The sequence below is a fragment of the Triticum aestivum genome, chromosome 2A, assembly GCF_018294505.1.
Source record: "Triticum aestivum cultivar Chinese Spring chromosome 2A, IWGSC CS RefSeq v2.1, whole genome shotgun sequence".
Taxonomy (NCBI): Eukaryota; Viridiplantae; Streptophyta; class Magnoliopsida; order Poales; family Poaceae; genus Triticum; species Triticum aestivum.
Genome location: NC_057797.1, coordinates 655929308 through 655944492, shown reverse-complemented (window position 1 = coordinate 655944492; position 15185 = coordinate 655929308). Strand labels below are relative to the sequence as shown.

Below are 15185 nucleotides of genomic sequence, written 5' to 3'. Positions count from 1 at the left end.
CCCAAGGCTTTACAGCTCTGAATGATTCTCTCTTTTTTTTTTGAGAAATCTTAGGCCTTCGTTGGTTTGGAGGATTTTTGTAGGAATTTCATACGATAGGATTTTTGTAGAAAAAATTCCTTTAGAACACTTTGGTTTGTAGGAATGGAATCCTATTCCTATGAAGGAATTCTTCCTATCCTTCACGATTCATAGGAAAATAAATATTAGCCTAGACTCAATGAAAAAATCCTATGAAATGAATCAAAGGACATCTTCTTTCCTATTCCTACTCATATGATTTGAGATGCATGTCATCTCATTTCCTATGACTTTTCTATTCCTATGATTTCCCTACCCTATGAACCAAAGGAGGCCTTAATGATTAAATTGAGGAGGAATCTTTTCCTTACAAAACCAACTGATTTTAAAGCCCAAGCTGGCCCAACTAAACCATATCCGGGCCGGGGGGCATGCTGAACCAGTGGACAGCCCTAGCCACCCACGTTGCGGATTTCAGTCCCAGCCCAGCCCAGCCCGGGAAGTTTCCCGAGGCCGCTGGAGCCTGGAGCGAGCAAAACGGAACGCAACCTGCGTTCTGAATTCTACTGGAACAGCCGTCAAGTTCAGAAAAACTTGCGAGAGTAAAATACACCCACAGTACCTGTACTCTCCATATAAAATCACTTTGGTCACTGTATTCTGGCAACTGCAAATTACGGTCATTATGCTAACGTTGCTTGCTCACCATACGGTCACTTGCGCCCGAAACGTACGTATTTGCACAGCTGGCATGCGATTTTTGCAATTACACCCTCCCCTATCCCTCTTCCCCTCCCCCTCCCACCATCAAATCCCTAGCTCGTTCAGTCGTTCCCCATTCAACATCGGCCGCGTGGCTTCGTTCCACTTCTGCACAGAGAGAAGAGAGGAAAGGGGGAGCGGAGAGAGCCCAGGCGATCGCTGTCGCGTTGCTTGTCCGCTAGGGTTTCCCGTCGCGGCGGCTACCATGACCGGCGGAGGTGGTTCGTCGGCCGGAGCAAAAGACGCCCTCGACTCGCTGGATGTTGGAGGAAGCAGCAGCGAGCCAAAGCCCTTCCTCCGTCGACCTGATCATGCACGGACGCCGGCATACGGTGAGCACTCTCAAATCCTTCGCCCTTCGGTTCGCATCTCTTTGTAGGAGTCTCGATTTTGAGTGATTGTTAGGGTTAGATGAACGATTTCCTTCTGTTGCTCTGAAATAAAAGAGGGGGTTTTGCCGATTTTCCTCTGTTGTTCTGAAATAAAAGAGGGGATTTGTAGTTAGGGTTAGTTTGCTGATTTTGCAGTGATTGTTAGGGCTAGATGAATGATTTTCCTTTGTTGCTCTGAAATGAAAGAGGGGTTTTTGCTCTGTTTTTTTATTTTGCAGAGGAATACAATTATGATTATCCGTGCAGTCTAGGCATAAATCATGGTGGTTTCTTTGTTGGCCAAGGTAGCTACAGGAGTTACTGCAATGGAAAAACTGCTTGGTATGATTATGTGCCGTCTGCGAAACTGACCATGTCTGAATTGGAAAGGATAGTTGAAGATCTAGGCTATGTTGCTCAGATGGAGCATTTAGTTGATCTTCATTCTACTCTTACCAAGTGGAGTATGGATGTCAACTTTGTAATGCTTCTGTATTGAATCTTGATATGTAATGAAGCAAGTTGGAGTCGAGACAGAAGTTTGTTTGGGATAAATTGCATTATTTGGTACATCCATATTCTGGGCACGACTTTGCTCGAAGGCATCGATATTCATTCATCACTTGACAAATTGCATCATAATTAACACAAAAATAACAATCTTGTTAAATTCATTCATCATACTCTCATTTGATACATCCATATTCCCCAACACACAAAGATCACATTTTTAACACTGCAACTCCACACAACACAACAAGTGCAAATAGTAAAGCAACTATCATTTTCAAGACAACCACAACCTCATTTCCTACTGCAACTACTGATCTTCTCATCTCTTTAATCCCTTCCTCTTGCACCAGAAGATGCCCAGGTTGTTGGCCATGCCCTTGCCCAGCGAGTTGGCCATGCCCCTGCCCTGCTTGATGCTCATGCCTTCCCGAATGACCATATTTCACCAAATGCAGAACATATGATAGCTCCCAGTGCCAGAAATCACAACCACCTTTCTTTGGCTGTTCAAAAAAGCATATAAAACCATGAACAAATTCAGACAACAACACAAATGTATTTGCAGAAGATGCCAGAAATCACTCACATTATGGTTCATGCATTTGTAGAAGAAGATGTTCGTATGCGCCGGGGTCTGCGAGAAGAATCGCCTCACAGTCTGACTGCAGTCAGGGCACTTGATTAGAGGGAGCACAACAGCAGCAACACCGCCACCTATCCCGGACGAGCTCGCGCTGGACATGGTCGTCGTCGACAAGCTCGTAGCGGAGGACAAGCTCGCGCTGGATATCCTGCGTGCCGACTCCGGCTGCGTGCGGGAGGGGAGGCAGGTGGTGGAGTGGGGGCGGGGCAGCGAGCGAGGGTGGGCGCGGATGGCGACGACGCGCGGCTGAGACGGCGGCCGCGACTTGCGAGCTAGGGATTTCTCGGGATGTGGAATGGGGAACGAGTGGGAGGGGAAGGGGAAGAGGGATAGGGGAGGGTGTAATTGCAAAAATCGTATGCCAGCTGTGCAAATACGTACGTTTCGGGCGCAAGTGACCGTATGGTGAGCAAGCAACGTTAGCATAATGACCGTAATTTGCAGTTGCCAGAGTACAGTGACCAAAGTGATTTTATACGGAGAGTGCAGGTACTGTGGGTGTATTTTACTCAACTTGCGAAAAGAAAGAAGGTTCTCAATCCAAACCGGAGCTGTGGAAGCGAAGACTTGGAGAGTACAAAAGGCAGAGGCACAAAATGGTGGGCTTCCTCCGGGCCTTCACCGCCGCATCCGCCGTGCCAGCAGCAGCCGTCGCCGCGGCCGCCCTCTCCTCCTCCTCCTCCTCCCCCTCCCGCTCCCCCTCCTCCAGGCTCCGCTTCCCCCTGCCTCCCTCCCTCTCCGCGTTCGCCGCCTCCTCGTCCTCCTCTGCCCCCGTGCGCGCGCCGACCGCCGCCCCTCCGATGGCCGCCGCCGCCACCGCCGATCTCTCTGCCCCCGACAAGGTTGGGCCGCGTCCTTTTTCGATCTCCGTATGCGCTTGCCTCGCCTAGGGTCTTGAGCCTTTTGGTCTTATGCCTGCTTCCTCGTGTTTTGCAGGGTACCGCGCTTCCGGAGCTCACGGTAAGCTTCCCAGACAACTCAGGGCATCATTTTGTTTTCCTTGTTAGTCTGGCTGTGATTCTACTAGGGAAGGAAGATAATTGGAAGGGCGTTGTTAGTTATTGAGAGATAAGAAACTGATTCAATTGGTGCTTGATATGTGGGCAATTCAGTTAAAAGAACATTGCTCTAGGTTTAAATTAGTTGGTCAACTGGTTACGTTGTTTCTAACGATGCCCAATTAGGTTTGGTTCGATGGCTGCTGTTGTTTAGCTTTATTGCATGGGTATATCGTTTTCTGTCATTGGTTGGTGCTTTGCAGTTCTCCATGGGGCTGCTTATACATGGCTAAATTGGGAGTTACAGAGATCAGGCATTGATTTAGCTATTAGTGTGTTTGCGTCAAAATATAACTTATTAGCATGTTGAATGTAATGGTTTTCCTTGCGGCGGAGGTTTGATGTATTAGGTGATCAAAAGGACTGCTCCCTAACTGCTGTGTTCACTTCTGTTTCATTGTTCACAACTTGCTCCAAATGATCTGCCAAAGCTTAGATAATTAATTTATAGATATCGAAGGACCAGGGGAAGAGCCCAAATGCCCAATTGAGCTATTCTCTCTCATACCAACTATATGTTTTTCAGTCTAATACTTTGAGAAAGACTTATCAGTTTGGCTTTACGCCATTACTCTGATTAAATTTTCAGTACAGAAAGTTGGGTAAAGTGTTGGGGCATTTTAAATGGATAAATATTCCGTTAACTGTACATGACTTGTAAAGATTGGATATAATAAGTTTTGACCCACTTAACAAAATGCAGCAAATGATGATATGATGATTCTCAAACTGGACATACAAACTATCCAGAACCCCATCCCCAGGGTTTCCGTTTTGAATTTCTTGAGACGAGGTGCTATACTGCTACACCATATTTGTGAAGATCAATGTTTTTAGGAAGATTCCGTAATTCAGGAAATAAGGTGCATTGTCTGAAAAATTGCTGTTACATGGGGTTGTTTTTCCTCACAAAAGTGGGGTTGTTTTGTTTTAATAAGACTCATGTGTTTGAGGTTAGACTTAGGAAATTAGTTGTACTGTTCGGAAACTCACTCAAGATAAAACTACAGAAGTTATTCTTTTGGAACTAATATTAAAGTGGTCTCCCTGAAACTATACTTCACTTTAGCAACATGCTTCCTTATATTTACCAAGGGAAAATTAAGGAGGGCTGCACATTTCTTTGAGATGTCGTTGGATTTCTCAGTGCAAACAATTATTTAACAGTATCTTTTTGTATGGCCGAAGACCGAATTCATGGTGGACATGAAATGTGAGGGCTGTGTCACAGCAGTGAAAAACAGGCTTCAAACACTTGAAGGTACAAATTTCTTAGTGCTCTATGTTGTATATAACCGTTTGTGCGTGCCTTTTCTTTCAACTATTTCCTGTTGGTTTTAAAGACTGCCTCTTACTACAGGAATACAAAACATCGAAGTGGATTTGAATAACCAGGTAGTTAGAGTTCGTGGGTCTCTCCCAGTGAAGATAATGTTGGATGCTCTGCATCAAACAGGACGAGATGCACGTCTGATTGGGCAAGGGAACCCAGATGGTTTGTGTTAATTTCTTTATTATTAGCATGATTTCCCCTCTAAAGTCTTTCATATCAGCCTACTAACAGAGATATTAATGTAAAATCTCTAATGCTCTGTCGTGGAGTGTAGAAATCAGTGCCTTTTGAATTTTTATACTAGACTTTCATTCCTACGACTGTGTAGCCATTTTTAGCTTTGGTCCTTAAATAGCTTCTATGCTTTTAAGCTGCAACATGCCCTGCTGAACTCATTCTGTTATCTGGCAAAGCATTAATTCAACTTTTGTGTTGGCAAATGCTATCATAGATCTATCTTCTGATTGCTGGCATGTTTAGTTTGTGTTCTGCACATCTGCTCTATATGAGAACTAATTGTTTGCCTTAACATTTGCAGATTTCCTAGTTTCTGCTGCCGTGGCTGAGTTCAAAGGGCCAGTTATATTTGGTGTTGTTCGTCTAGCCCAAGTTAACATGGAATTGGCTAGAGTTGAGGCTACTTTTAGTGGTCTATCACCTGGTAAACATGGATGGTCAATAAATGAATTTGGGGATTTGACAAAAGGTGCAGAAAGTACTGGCAAAGTATACAATCCACAGGATTATCTGTCTGATAAGGTAATATTCCAACGCTTAGTCAGTGCAGCGGTTGATAAATTATGCACCTATGATAACATGGGATAAATGGATATGCCTTGGGGTCCTCACCTGTTATTTTAACTTCCAAAGTAAAAGATTATAACAGAAAGCTAACCCTTGGGGTCGATTCTTTATGATATTGTAGTATTACAATTTAGAAAGTCATGCGTTCTCAGAGAAGATAGTGGTGTCCATAGCTTCTTACATCCACATTACGTCTTCTCTGACAGTTGTATCCCATATCTCATGCAATCGCTTTCAACAAAATAAAATCTTGTAGGTCATAGTTCGGCACAGTTGTATACTGTATTTTTTTCACACTGCGCTGTCTATCTCTGTTTCCTATATGGTCCCTGGTGTCTATTTTCAAAATGTTTATTAATACGCCAGACAATTGAACAAACTGATTTTGTTTCTCATTGTAAGGCATATTGTTTTGCAGTTGTAATGCAGCTCTTCATATTTGGTCAGTTTGTATACCATCCTGCTATAGTAATGCAGTATGAGTCTGGAAATAATTTATTGAAAAATCTTTTCAACTTCGGGTTGCACAAACAAGATAAATGTGCTGATCTAAAACAGCAAACAGCAGCAACACTATCCAGCTCCACTTTTTGTTTTGTGCAACTCACAAATGAAAGCACTTTCCCATGAAAATCTGCAGATTCGTAGTGTATTCCACATGATTTTTTTTGGTTGCGATTCTTTTGAAACCTGTATCACTTTTGTTTACTAAAGTGATCACTTGGGCTCTGGAGCCAAAATCACCTATCGCTAGACTAGATCTGTTATGTTTCCTTTTACAGGCCCACTTGGGCTCCACGGCCAAAATCACCTCTTCCTTTTACAGGTCCTTTGATCTAGTATGCAGAAAGCATTCATTGCATCTTCAATACAATGACCAGATTCACCAAACTAAATGGCTGCAAATATTGACACACTGGCGTTCCTGCCTTCTTCTGTATATATGCTGTAGCACATGTGCTGTCAGAACATAACAGACCAGAATTGAACAACTGTAGCTCACCTCACTTCTTTCGTTAGATCTGCTGTATGATTTTACAGTGCACATACATCTGGTGAAAATGACAGTTGATTGCAAAGTGAAGGCCAGAGTATGTGTAGCTGAGATTTGATGAATTTGAGCACTGGTGGGCAGTAACCATCCTGTTTTTGCCCAGGTGTTCGATCCTTTAAATTGTTCTCTAGAATCGTTGGTAAAACTGAAAGACCACCTTCACTTAACATTGATTTCGACAGTACTGTTGTTTTGAACAATAGAGGTTCAGCAGCAAGTTAAGATGACATGCATTTTTTCTGAAACAGCCCCTTGGTGACCTGGGAACACTAGAAGCTGGAGAGAATGGAGAAGCCCAGTTTTCAGGATCAAAAGAGAAACTGAAAGTTGTCGACTTGATCGGTCGCTCTATTGCGCTGTATGCAACCGAGGACAGATCAGACCCAGGCATTGCAGCTGCCGTTGTCGCGAGAAGTGCGGGTGTTGGGGAGAACTACAAGAAACTCTGCACATGCGATGGTGTCACCATTTGGGAATCGAGCTAAATTCGCCGTGATGGAGTTTTCCGCAAAGCCGGGTGACCCCAATATGTTGTACACACACAAGTTATGTAGAAACAATCAACCATTTACTGAACATTTGGAATAAGCGTGAATACATTTGTGGAATAAAAGCTTGTTTTGAGTTGAAGATTGGAGCCTCACAACATCTTTCTTCCGGCAAGTGCTACTCCTGTGCTGCTGCCTGCTGCTACGCAATTGATTCATCAACCTCGCTTACCAAGGGGCCAGGGCACAGCTGCTTCTGCTCCCAGACCCTCTGACTAATGCAGAACAACGGTACAGTACTAGGAGAAAAGCTCACATCGGCGGCAGCCATGTGAGGACCAGAGGGCTCCGGACTACGTGAACGCCGTCGCTCCATGACAGGGCACCGTACTCGGGTGTCTTCTGAGCGGCCTTGGTCCTCACTGTAACCTTGTAGGCGAGCTTCTGGTTTGCGCTGCTGAAGTGCAGGGTGCTCGGCTCGACGACGACGTCCGCGCCTTTGAACTTTGTGACCTTGACATGGTACGTCGACGACGGAGGACCGACGTTCGTCACGGTGCGGCGCACCGTCAGCGGGGTGGCCGGCTGATCGGTGAAGACGGCGGAGATTGCCGGGTAGTTGAGGTCGCCGGGCGAGCTGAAGCTGCCCTTGCATGTCATGTTGGAGTTCTTGGTGAAGCCCTTGAGCTGCGTCGTCGTCAGGTTCTGCGTGCAGAGGAACTCCAGGTACTCGTTCTGCCCAATGTCGTAGACCAGGCCCGGGTTGAGCGCTCGCACCGGGTGTATGTGGCCGGCCCCGTGCTCGAACGGCGTGGACGCGTCGCCGGTCGCCGCGTCCTTGAGCACGCGGTAGGTGTTGTCGTGGACGTAGGCGGTGGTCATCAGCGCCGACTTGATCTGCGCTGGGCTCCAGTCCGGGTGGCTTGCCTTGAGCAGCGCGGCCACGCCGGCGACGTGCGGGCACGACATGGACGTCCCCGACAGGATGTTGAACCCGACGCGGCGGCGGTCACTGGCCAGGCTCGACGGGCTGGCGTCGCCGCTCCATGCGGCCAGGATGTTCACGCCGGGCGCGATGAGGTCCGGCTTGAGGATCTCCAGAGTCAGGTAGTTTGGGCCCCGGGAGGAGAACGCGGCGACCACCGGCGACGGCCGGATCCCGAGCTTGGTTCCGGCGAAGCTGAGTGTCGCCGTCGGCTTTGGGGCGGTCCTGGTGTACTTCTTTGCCGCCACGCCTTCGGACTCCCCAACGGCCACGGCTGGCAGGAGGTGGCTGTCGGCGACGAGCTCCTCGCCGTTTGCTGCGGTGTTGGCGAGGATCATGCCGATGCCTCCCGCTTCCTTGACAACCTGGCCCTTCTGCACCCGAGGACTGATGCCGCGGTCGCATATCACGATCTTTCCGGCGACGGCGTTGGGCTCCAGTGTCCCCTCGAGGCACATGGACCTGGGGTTCGGGACGCTCGAGTTGCCGCCCATGTAGACCACCGGATACTGCTGCCGAGGCGAAAGGTTCTTCCTGCCCTTGTAAAGCGAGACGCCGGTGATGTTGGCGCCGTTGCCGAGCGTCACCGTCGCCGGGAAGTCACGGTCCATGGTGCTCGCGCCCACCGTGGTGATCCACGGCGACAGGTTCGTCAGGCTTATCGGGTCCGGGCCGGCGTTGCCGGCGGAGCAGGCGATGAACACGCCCATCTGCATGGCCCCAAACGACGCGATTGACAGGCTGTCGCGGTAGTAGGGGGAGGCCCCGCCGCCGAGGGAGATGGAGAGCACGTCGACGCCGTCCGACACGGCGCGGTCGACGGCCGCGAGGATGTCGGAGCTGAAGCAGCCGCCGGTCCAGCACACCTTGTACGCGGCGACGCGGGCGCGGGGCGCCATGCCGCGGGCGACGCCGCGCGCGTAGCCGAAGAGGCCGGCGTCCGGCACGGGCGAGCCCGCGGCGGTGGCGGCGGTGTGCGTGCCGTGGCCGTCCTGGTCGCGCGGGGACTTGAGCTCGGTGGTCTCGTTGATGGGGCCCGAGGAGGCCTCGTAGCCGTTGTAGAAGATGCGCGCGCCGATGATCTTGCGGTTGCAGTCGGCCGTGGTGAAGCCGCGGCCGGTCTGGCACAGGCCTTTCCACTTGGCCGGCACGGGGCCGAGCCCCTTGTCGCTGAAGCTGGGGCTCTCGGGCCATATGCCGGTGTCGAGCACGCCGACGACGACGTCGTGGTCGGCGAGGCCGGCGGCCCAGATTCTGTTGCTGACCTCCGGGCCGATGCCCAGGAAGTCGGGGCTCCTGGTGGTGTGCAGCTGCAGGACCGTCTCCGGGAGCACGGCCAGCACGCCGGCCGCCTCGGCCATCCGCTCGGCCTCGTCCTCGTCGAGCCGCGCCGCGAAGCCATGGAAGGCCGTCTCGTAGTTGTAGACGATCCTCGCATAAGCACCATCTTCCTCCTCAGCTTCAACCTGCGCAGAGCTCACGGACTTGACCGTGGAGGCGTACCACTCGTGGTGAAAATCGAACGAGCTGGGCTTCTCCGACGCGGCCATCTGAACAATGTAAGTCTTGGGGGCTCCCGCGCAGGCAGAAATGCTCGCTTGGAGAAGCACGAGCGCCATGCACAGCGACGGAGCCGTCCATCTCGCGCCGCGAGGATCCATGGCGAAGAGGCGAGGGTGAGAAGCGAGAGGGGAGTGAGTGTGGAGAGCTCTGCTTGCTGCTTATGAACGCTCCAGCAGCCCACGGGGTGGTGAGCTGTGGGGGAGTTGAAGAGGAGCAGGGAGTTGAACCGCTGAACAGTGAGACTGAGGAGCGGTAATAAAATACGGTGGCCGCTTCTGGCCGCATTGAAGCGAATTCATTCGGCTGCGCGGTGACCCCGCGAGGAGAGCTGTTGGAGTAGGTTTGCTTTGCTTTGCTTGTCACACACCACATTCTTCTTTCATTTCTCGGAGATATTTCAGGAGGGGCCCCTTGAGCCTTGACGCCCGTGTCTTGTTCCTCTGCTCCAGCTGCAAGGCGTCTCTCTGTTCCTCAGAGGAGGACATTAACGCGGCGGATCTACTTACTACCTGCCAGCGGCAACGGGCAGTAGAGTTAGCGCATTGATTCGTCTCAGCGGACGGTTGCATTCATGTGCCACGTCTTTATGGCGCCACTGGTAACGGCAGGCAGTGGCGCTGTGTGCTTTGTGCTGAGGGGGAAATTTGGTGATGGGAGATTGACAATGACACAGCCTCCTTCAAGGAAAGGGATGCGAGGCTGTGCCGTACGGTTTTGGATGGAATGGAAATGGATTGTACGATGATTAGGGTAATCTGGGACGTGTACGTGAGAGCTGCGCTGCTATCACAAGAAAGAAAGGAGACAACTCCTGGCCTCGCCCAGCTGTATCATCATGAGGGAGGAGGGCTCCATGGCAGCATGGCTCATGGAGTATGTAAAAGTTTCATCGGGAGCGTCGGATGAAGAAGTACTGCTGACTTGACGGTACGGGCCATAAATTATTGGATGATGGACACTGGATCGTAGTGTCACATGAAAATCTGGCAGGAGTACACAACAGGATTGAGGTGTGCCTTAGATTGCACACGTCACAGGAGTTAATATATCTTGCCTAAAAAAACAGGAAGTTGATTATCTATGGTTCCATCTTCCATGCTCTTTTTTTTTTCATCTCAAAACACTTTCATTATAACAGAATGTTTACAATCGTTCTCCAAACACAAAGTAAGGGCAACTATAACCCGCAAATTTTCTCCCGCATCCGTTCATGGACAAGTGGGACTAGTCCGCAGACACGGATACACAAGGACGTCATCCAACGCTAACTACATACGTTTTGACACCAACTCAAACTAACCAGATGAAATCGTTCAAACACGGCCGGATTGCATATAAACATGACAGATTTCATTACATTTACATCAGCTAAGCAGAGCTCGTCCAGCTAGGTCTAAATGGTCGTCGACGCCCTTTCCCCGTGTCCGGCCATCAGCCCCGAGAACTGAAACTTCATCGTCTCCAGTTCTGCCTTGGCGCTCTCTAGCTCCGCCTCCACATCGCCGCCAAGGCGACTAATGCCGGATGCGGTTCATCATGTAACAGTCATAACATAGGGTGACACAGAACTAGCTCCAATTCATCAATATAATGTAGGCATGTATTCCGAATATAGTCATACGTGCTTAAAGAAAAGAACTTGCATGACATCTTTTGTCCTACCCTCCCGTGGCAGCGGGGTCCTATTGGAAATTAAAGGATATTAAGGCCTCATTTTAATAGAGTACGAGACCAAAGCATTAACACTTAGTGAATACATGAACTCCTCAAACTACGGTCATCACCGGGAGTGGTCCCAATTATTGTCACTCCGGGGTTGCCGGATCATAACACGTAGTAGGTGACTATAACTTGCAATATCGGATCAAGAACACAAATATATTCATGAAAACATAATAGGTTCAAATCTGAAATCATGGCACTCAGGCCCTACTGACAAGCATTAGGCATAGCAAAGTCATAGCAACATCAATCTTAGAACATAGTGGACACTAGGGATCAAACCCTAACAAAACTGACTCGATTACATGGTAAATCTCATCCAACCCATCATGGTCCAGCAAGCCTACGATGGAATTACTCACACACATCGGTGAGCATCATGAAATTGGTGATGGAGGATGGTTGATGATGACGATGGCGACGAATTCCCCTCTCCCGAGCCCAAAAAGGACCCTAGATCTGCCCTCCCGAGGAAGAACATGGCTTGGCGGCGGCTCCGTATTATAAAACACGATGAATTCTTCTCTCTGATTTTTTTCTCCCCGAACGTGAATATATGGAGTTGGAGTTGAGGTCGGTGGAGGTCCAGAGGGCCCACAAGGTCGAAGGGCGCGCCCCCCACCCTTGTGGCTAGGGTGTGGGCCCCCTGCTGTTGATTATTTCACCAATATTATTTATTAATTCCAAAAGTTATCTCCGTGAAGTTTCAGGTCATTCTGAGAACTTTTTATTCTGCATAAAAATAACACTATGGCAGTTCTGCTGAGAACAACGTCAGTCCGGGTTAGTTCCATTCAAATCATGCAAATTAGAGTCCAAAACAAGGGCAAAAGAGTTTGGTAAAGTAGATACGATGGAGACGTATCAACTCCCCCAAGGTTAAATCTTTGCTTGTCCTCAAGCAATTCAGTTGACAAATTGAAAATGATAAAGAAAAACTTTTACAAACTTTGTTTGATCTTGTTGTTGCAAATATGTAAAGCCTGAAGGAAATATGCCCTAGAGGCAATAATAAAGTTGTTATTTATATTTCCTTATATCATGATAAATGTTTATTATTCATGCTAGAATTGTCTTAACCGGAAACTTAGTACATGTGTGAATACATAGACAAACAGAGTGTCCCTAGTATGCCTCTACTTGACTAGCTCATTAATCAAAGATGGTTAAGTTTGCTGACCATAGACATGTGTTGTCATTTGATAAACGGGATCAAATCATTAGAAAATGATGTGATGGACAAGACCCATCCGTTAGCTTAGCATTATGATCGTTTAGTTTTATTGCTATTGCTTTCTTCATGACTTATACATATTCCTCTGACTATGAGATCATACAACTCCCGAATACCGGAGTAACACTTTGTGTGCTATCAAACGTCACAACGTATCTGGGTGATTATAAAGATGCTCCACAGGTGTCTCCGATGGTGTTTGTTGAGTTGGAATAGATCGAGATTAGGATTTGTTACTCTGACTATCGGAGAGGTATCTGTGGGCCCTCTCGGTAATGCACATCACTATAAGCCTTGCAAGCAATGTGACTACTGAGTTAGTTGCGGGATGATGCATTACGAAACGAGTAAAGAGACTTGCCGGTAACGAGATTGAACTAGGTATCACTACAAAAAAAAGACACTTCCGTGATGATATGTGTTTGTCACAGTAGGTCATGTTTTCTGTCATGCATGTACATCCATGGCGATTTTGTGACAGAATCAAGATAGTCATACATGTGCTATCGTAGAAGTGTTCCATGACATTACCAAAATCATCATCATGGAAGTGTCCACTTCCATGATGAAAAATCGCGCGTCATGCAAGTGCTTTCAGGGTGACCGACACATGGCATCCACCGTAACGGGTTGCCGTTAAGCTATCGGGTCCGGTTTTGGATCCGATAACCCGCTAACAGCCCGAACCAATGAGGATTTTCCATGTGTAAAATTCTCATTGGCCGGAGGAAACACGTGTTGGCTCACCGTTGGGACAGATGTCATCCATTCATTGGACATGAGGCGCCTATGATACATCGACACGTGGCACGACCCAACAAAGGCCCATTCCAGTGAAAAGGCCGGCCCGTTTGACTTGGTCAAAAGGTAACGGGCCGGCCCACGGAAAGCTTGTTAACGGCCTATTTGTATATAGCCCATTTACAGCCCGCTAACTCAGGCCCGTTACGGCATATCGGAATTAAGCCCAGTAGCTTCATCTAGGCCGTCCAATATGACTCCAGCCTGTTGTAACTTCCGACCCATGTATGGCCCATGATGTCTTTCAGCCTATATGAGGCCATTTGTAACTCTTGGCCCATTAACGGCATGTGGTGAATCTGGCCCGCAATGAACAGTGTACCCCTTTATACCCATTAACGACCCATTATTCCATTGGGCCGTTTCCAACCCGTGTTATCTTTCGGCCTTCTCAGGGCCCATTTATTCTTGGGCTCATTTCCAGCATTCGCTTACTTACGACCCATTATTGGGCTTTTCTGTGTGGGCAAAATTCAGCCTACGGTTACAATCGGTCCGTTTGCGGCCCGTTAATCTGTTGGGCCGTTTTTATAGCGTCATCAAATACGACCGATTAACGACGACCCGTTATTATCGGCCCATGAATGGACGATTCCAAATCTAGCCCATTTACGGCCCATAATGCGATATGTTATTAGCCCATGTTTGGCCTATCGATCATACGACACGTAGAAGGCCCATTGATGCTACGACCCATAGAAGGCCCATTGTTTCTACGGCCCGTAGGAGGCCCATGGTAACTACAGTAAATATGTAGCCCATGGTTATTGGGTCCTAGTTTTAAAAAATAGGTTATTGCGGCCACTACCAAACCGTGGAAAAAACTGCACTGACTGTCGTGGATCTAAGACTGACAGTAGAATGGGGGTAGGTATGAGGAGGCAAGATCCTAGCTATGGAGTAGTTGTACACACGAGTTTACGAGTTCAGGCCCTTTGCGGAGGAAGTAATAACCCTACGTCTCGGTGCCCTGACGCGGTCGACTGGATTGTATGTGTGTGTGAGTTTACAAAGATGCAAACCCTTGCCCCAGAGGAGGGGGTGGCTTATATAGAGTGCGTCAGGACCCCAACCAGCCCACGTTAAGCGTTACAGGTAACGTATGTATTAAAGTGCTATAAATGATAATTAAGTCTATGTGCACTAGTGCAGAACCGGTCAATAGCGCTGGTTCGTAGGCCCTTTAGTGCCGGTTCGGTAACCGGCACTAAAGTGTGGGCACTAAAGGCCCCCCCTTTAGTACCGGTTCAGCACGAACCGGTGCTAAAGGGCCCACCACGTGGCGTGAGCTCGCGCCGTGGTATGGGAGACCTTTAGTACCGGTTGGTGTTACCAACCGGTACTAAAGGTATTTTTTTGATTTTTTTTTGAAAATTTTGGAAAAAATTGATGTTTTTTCGATTTTTAATTTTTCTGAATTTGATGATTTAGTCTCTAATCACTCCTCTTAACTGCTCAAGTGTGGATCAATCATTCCAAATCGTCTAACTTCCCGGCCGGTCACCCATCCTCTCACTCCCCCAGCCTGAGCACACTTAACTTCGGAGTTCTATTCGCCCTACTTTCCAAGTCTGCACTTGTTGTTTTCCTGACAAATGTAAGCTGTCAATCCTATTAACCCTCAGCAGTTTAGCTTGAGCATTAGGTCACACGTTTCACCGTTTGAGTTTGAAACTATTATTCTGAAAAAACAGTAATTATTTAGTAACACTAATATTTCTTGAATAAGTTTGACCATAGTTTGACCAGATTTGACCAAAATTCAAAAAATTGAAATAATTATTTAGTAACACTAATATTCTTGAATAATTATGTAGTAACATTAATAATTCT

General features: G+C 48.0%; 2 protein-coding genes across 2 annotated transcripts; one reads left to right on the top strand and one right to left on the bottom strand.

Moving 5' to 3' along the window:
- Positions 1-2843: 2843 nt before the first annotated feature.
- On the top strand, positions 2844-7189 carry LOC123190020 (copper chaperone for superoxide dismutase, chloroplastic). Its single transcript, XM_044602563.1, has 6 exons — positions 2844-3152; positions 3247-3270; positions 4557-4629; positions 4729-4863; positions 5240-5460; positions 6808-7189. The coding sequence occupies exons 1-6, from the start codon at positions 2907-2909 to the stop codon at positions 7042-7044; spliced, it is 936 nt and encodes a 311-aa protein (XP_044458498.1). The 5' UTR covers positions 2844-2906; the 3' UTR covers positions 7045-7189.
- LOC123190019 (subtilisin-like protease SBT1.3) lies at positions 7111-9918 on the bottom strand. The gene has a single exon (XM_044602562.1). It carries the CDS (start codon positions 9691-9693, stop codon positions 7360-7362), a length of 2334 nt encoding a protein of 777 aa, XP_044458497.1. The 5' UTR covers positions 9694-9918; the 3' UTR covers positions 7111-7359.
- Positions 9919-15185: the final 5267 nt, after the last annotated feature.

Bases quoted from the DNA above. Each gene is read 5' to 3' on its own strand.
- LOC123190019 (XM_044602562.1), bottom strand. From the start codon at position 9,693: ATGGATCCTCGCGGCGCGAGATGGACGGCTCCGTCGCTGTGCATGGCG.
- LOC123190020 (XM_044602563.1), top strand. From the start codon at position 2,907: ATGGTGGGCTTCCTCCGGGCCTTCACCGCCGCATCCGCCGTGCCAGCA. The intron at 3,153-3,246 runs GTTGGGCCGCGT...CGTGTTTTGCAG, and splicing joins ATCTCTCTGCCCCCGACAAG to GGTACCGCGCTTCCGGAGCT. The intron at 4,864-5,239 runs GTTTGTGTTAAT...TAACATTTGCAG, and splicing joins TGGGCAAGGGAACCCAGATG to ATTTCCTAGTTTCTGCTGCC.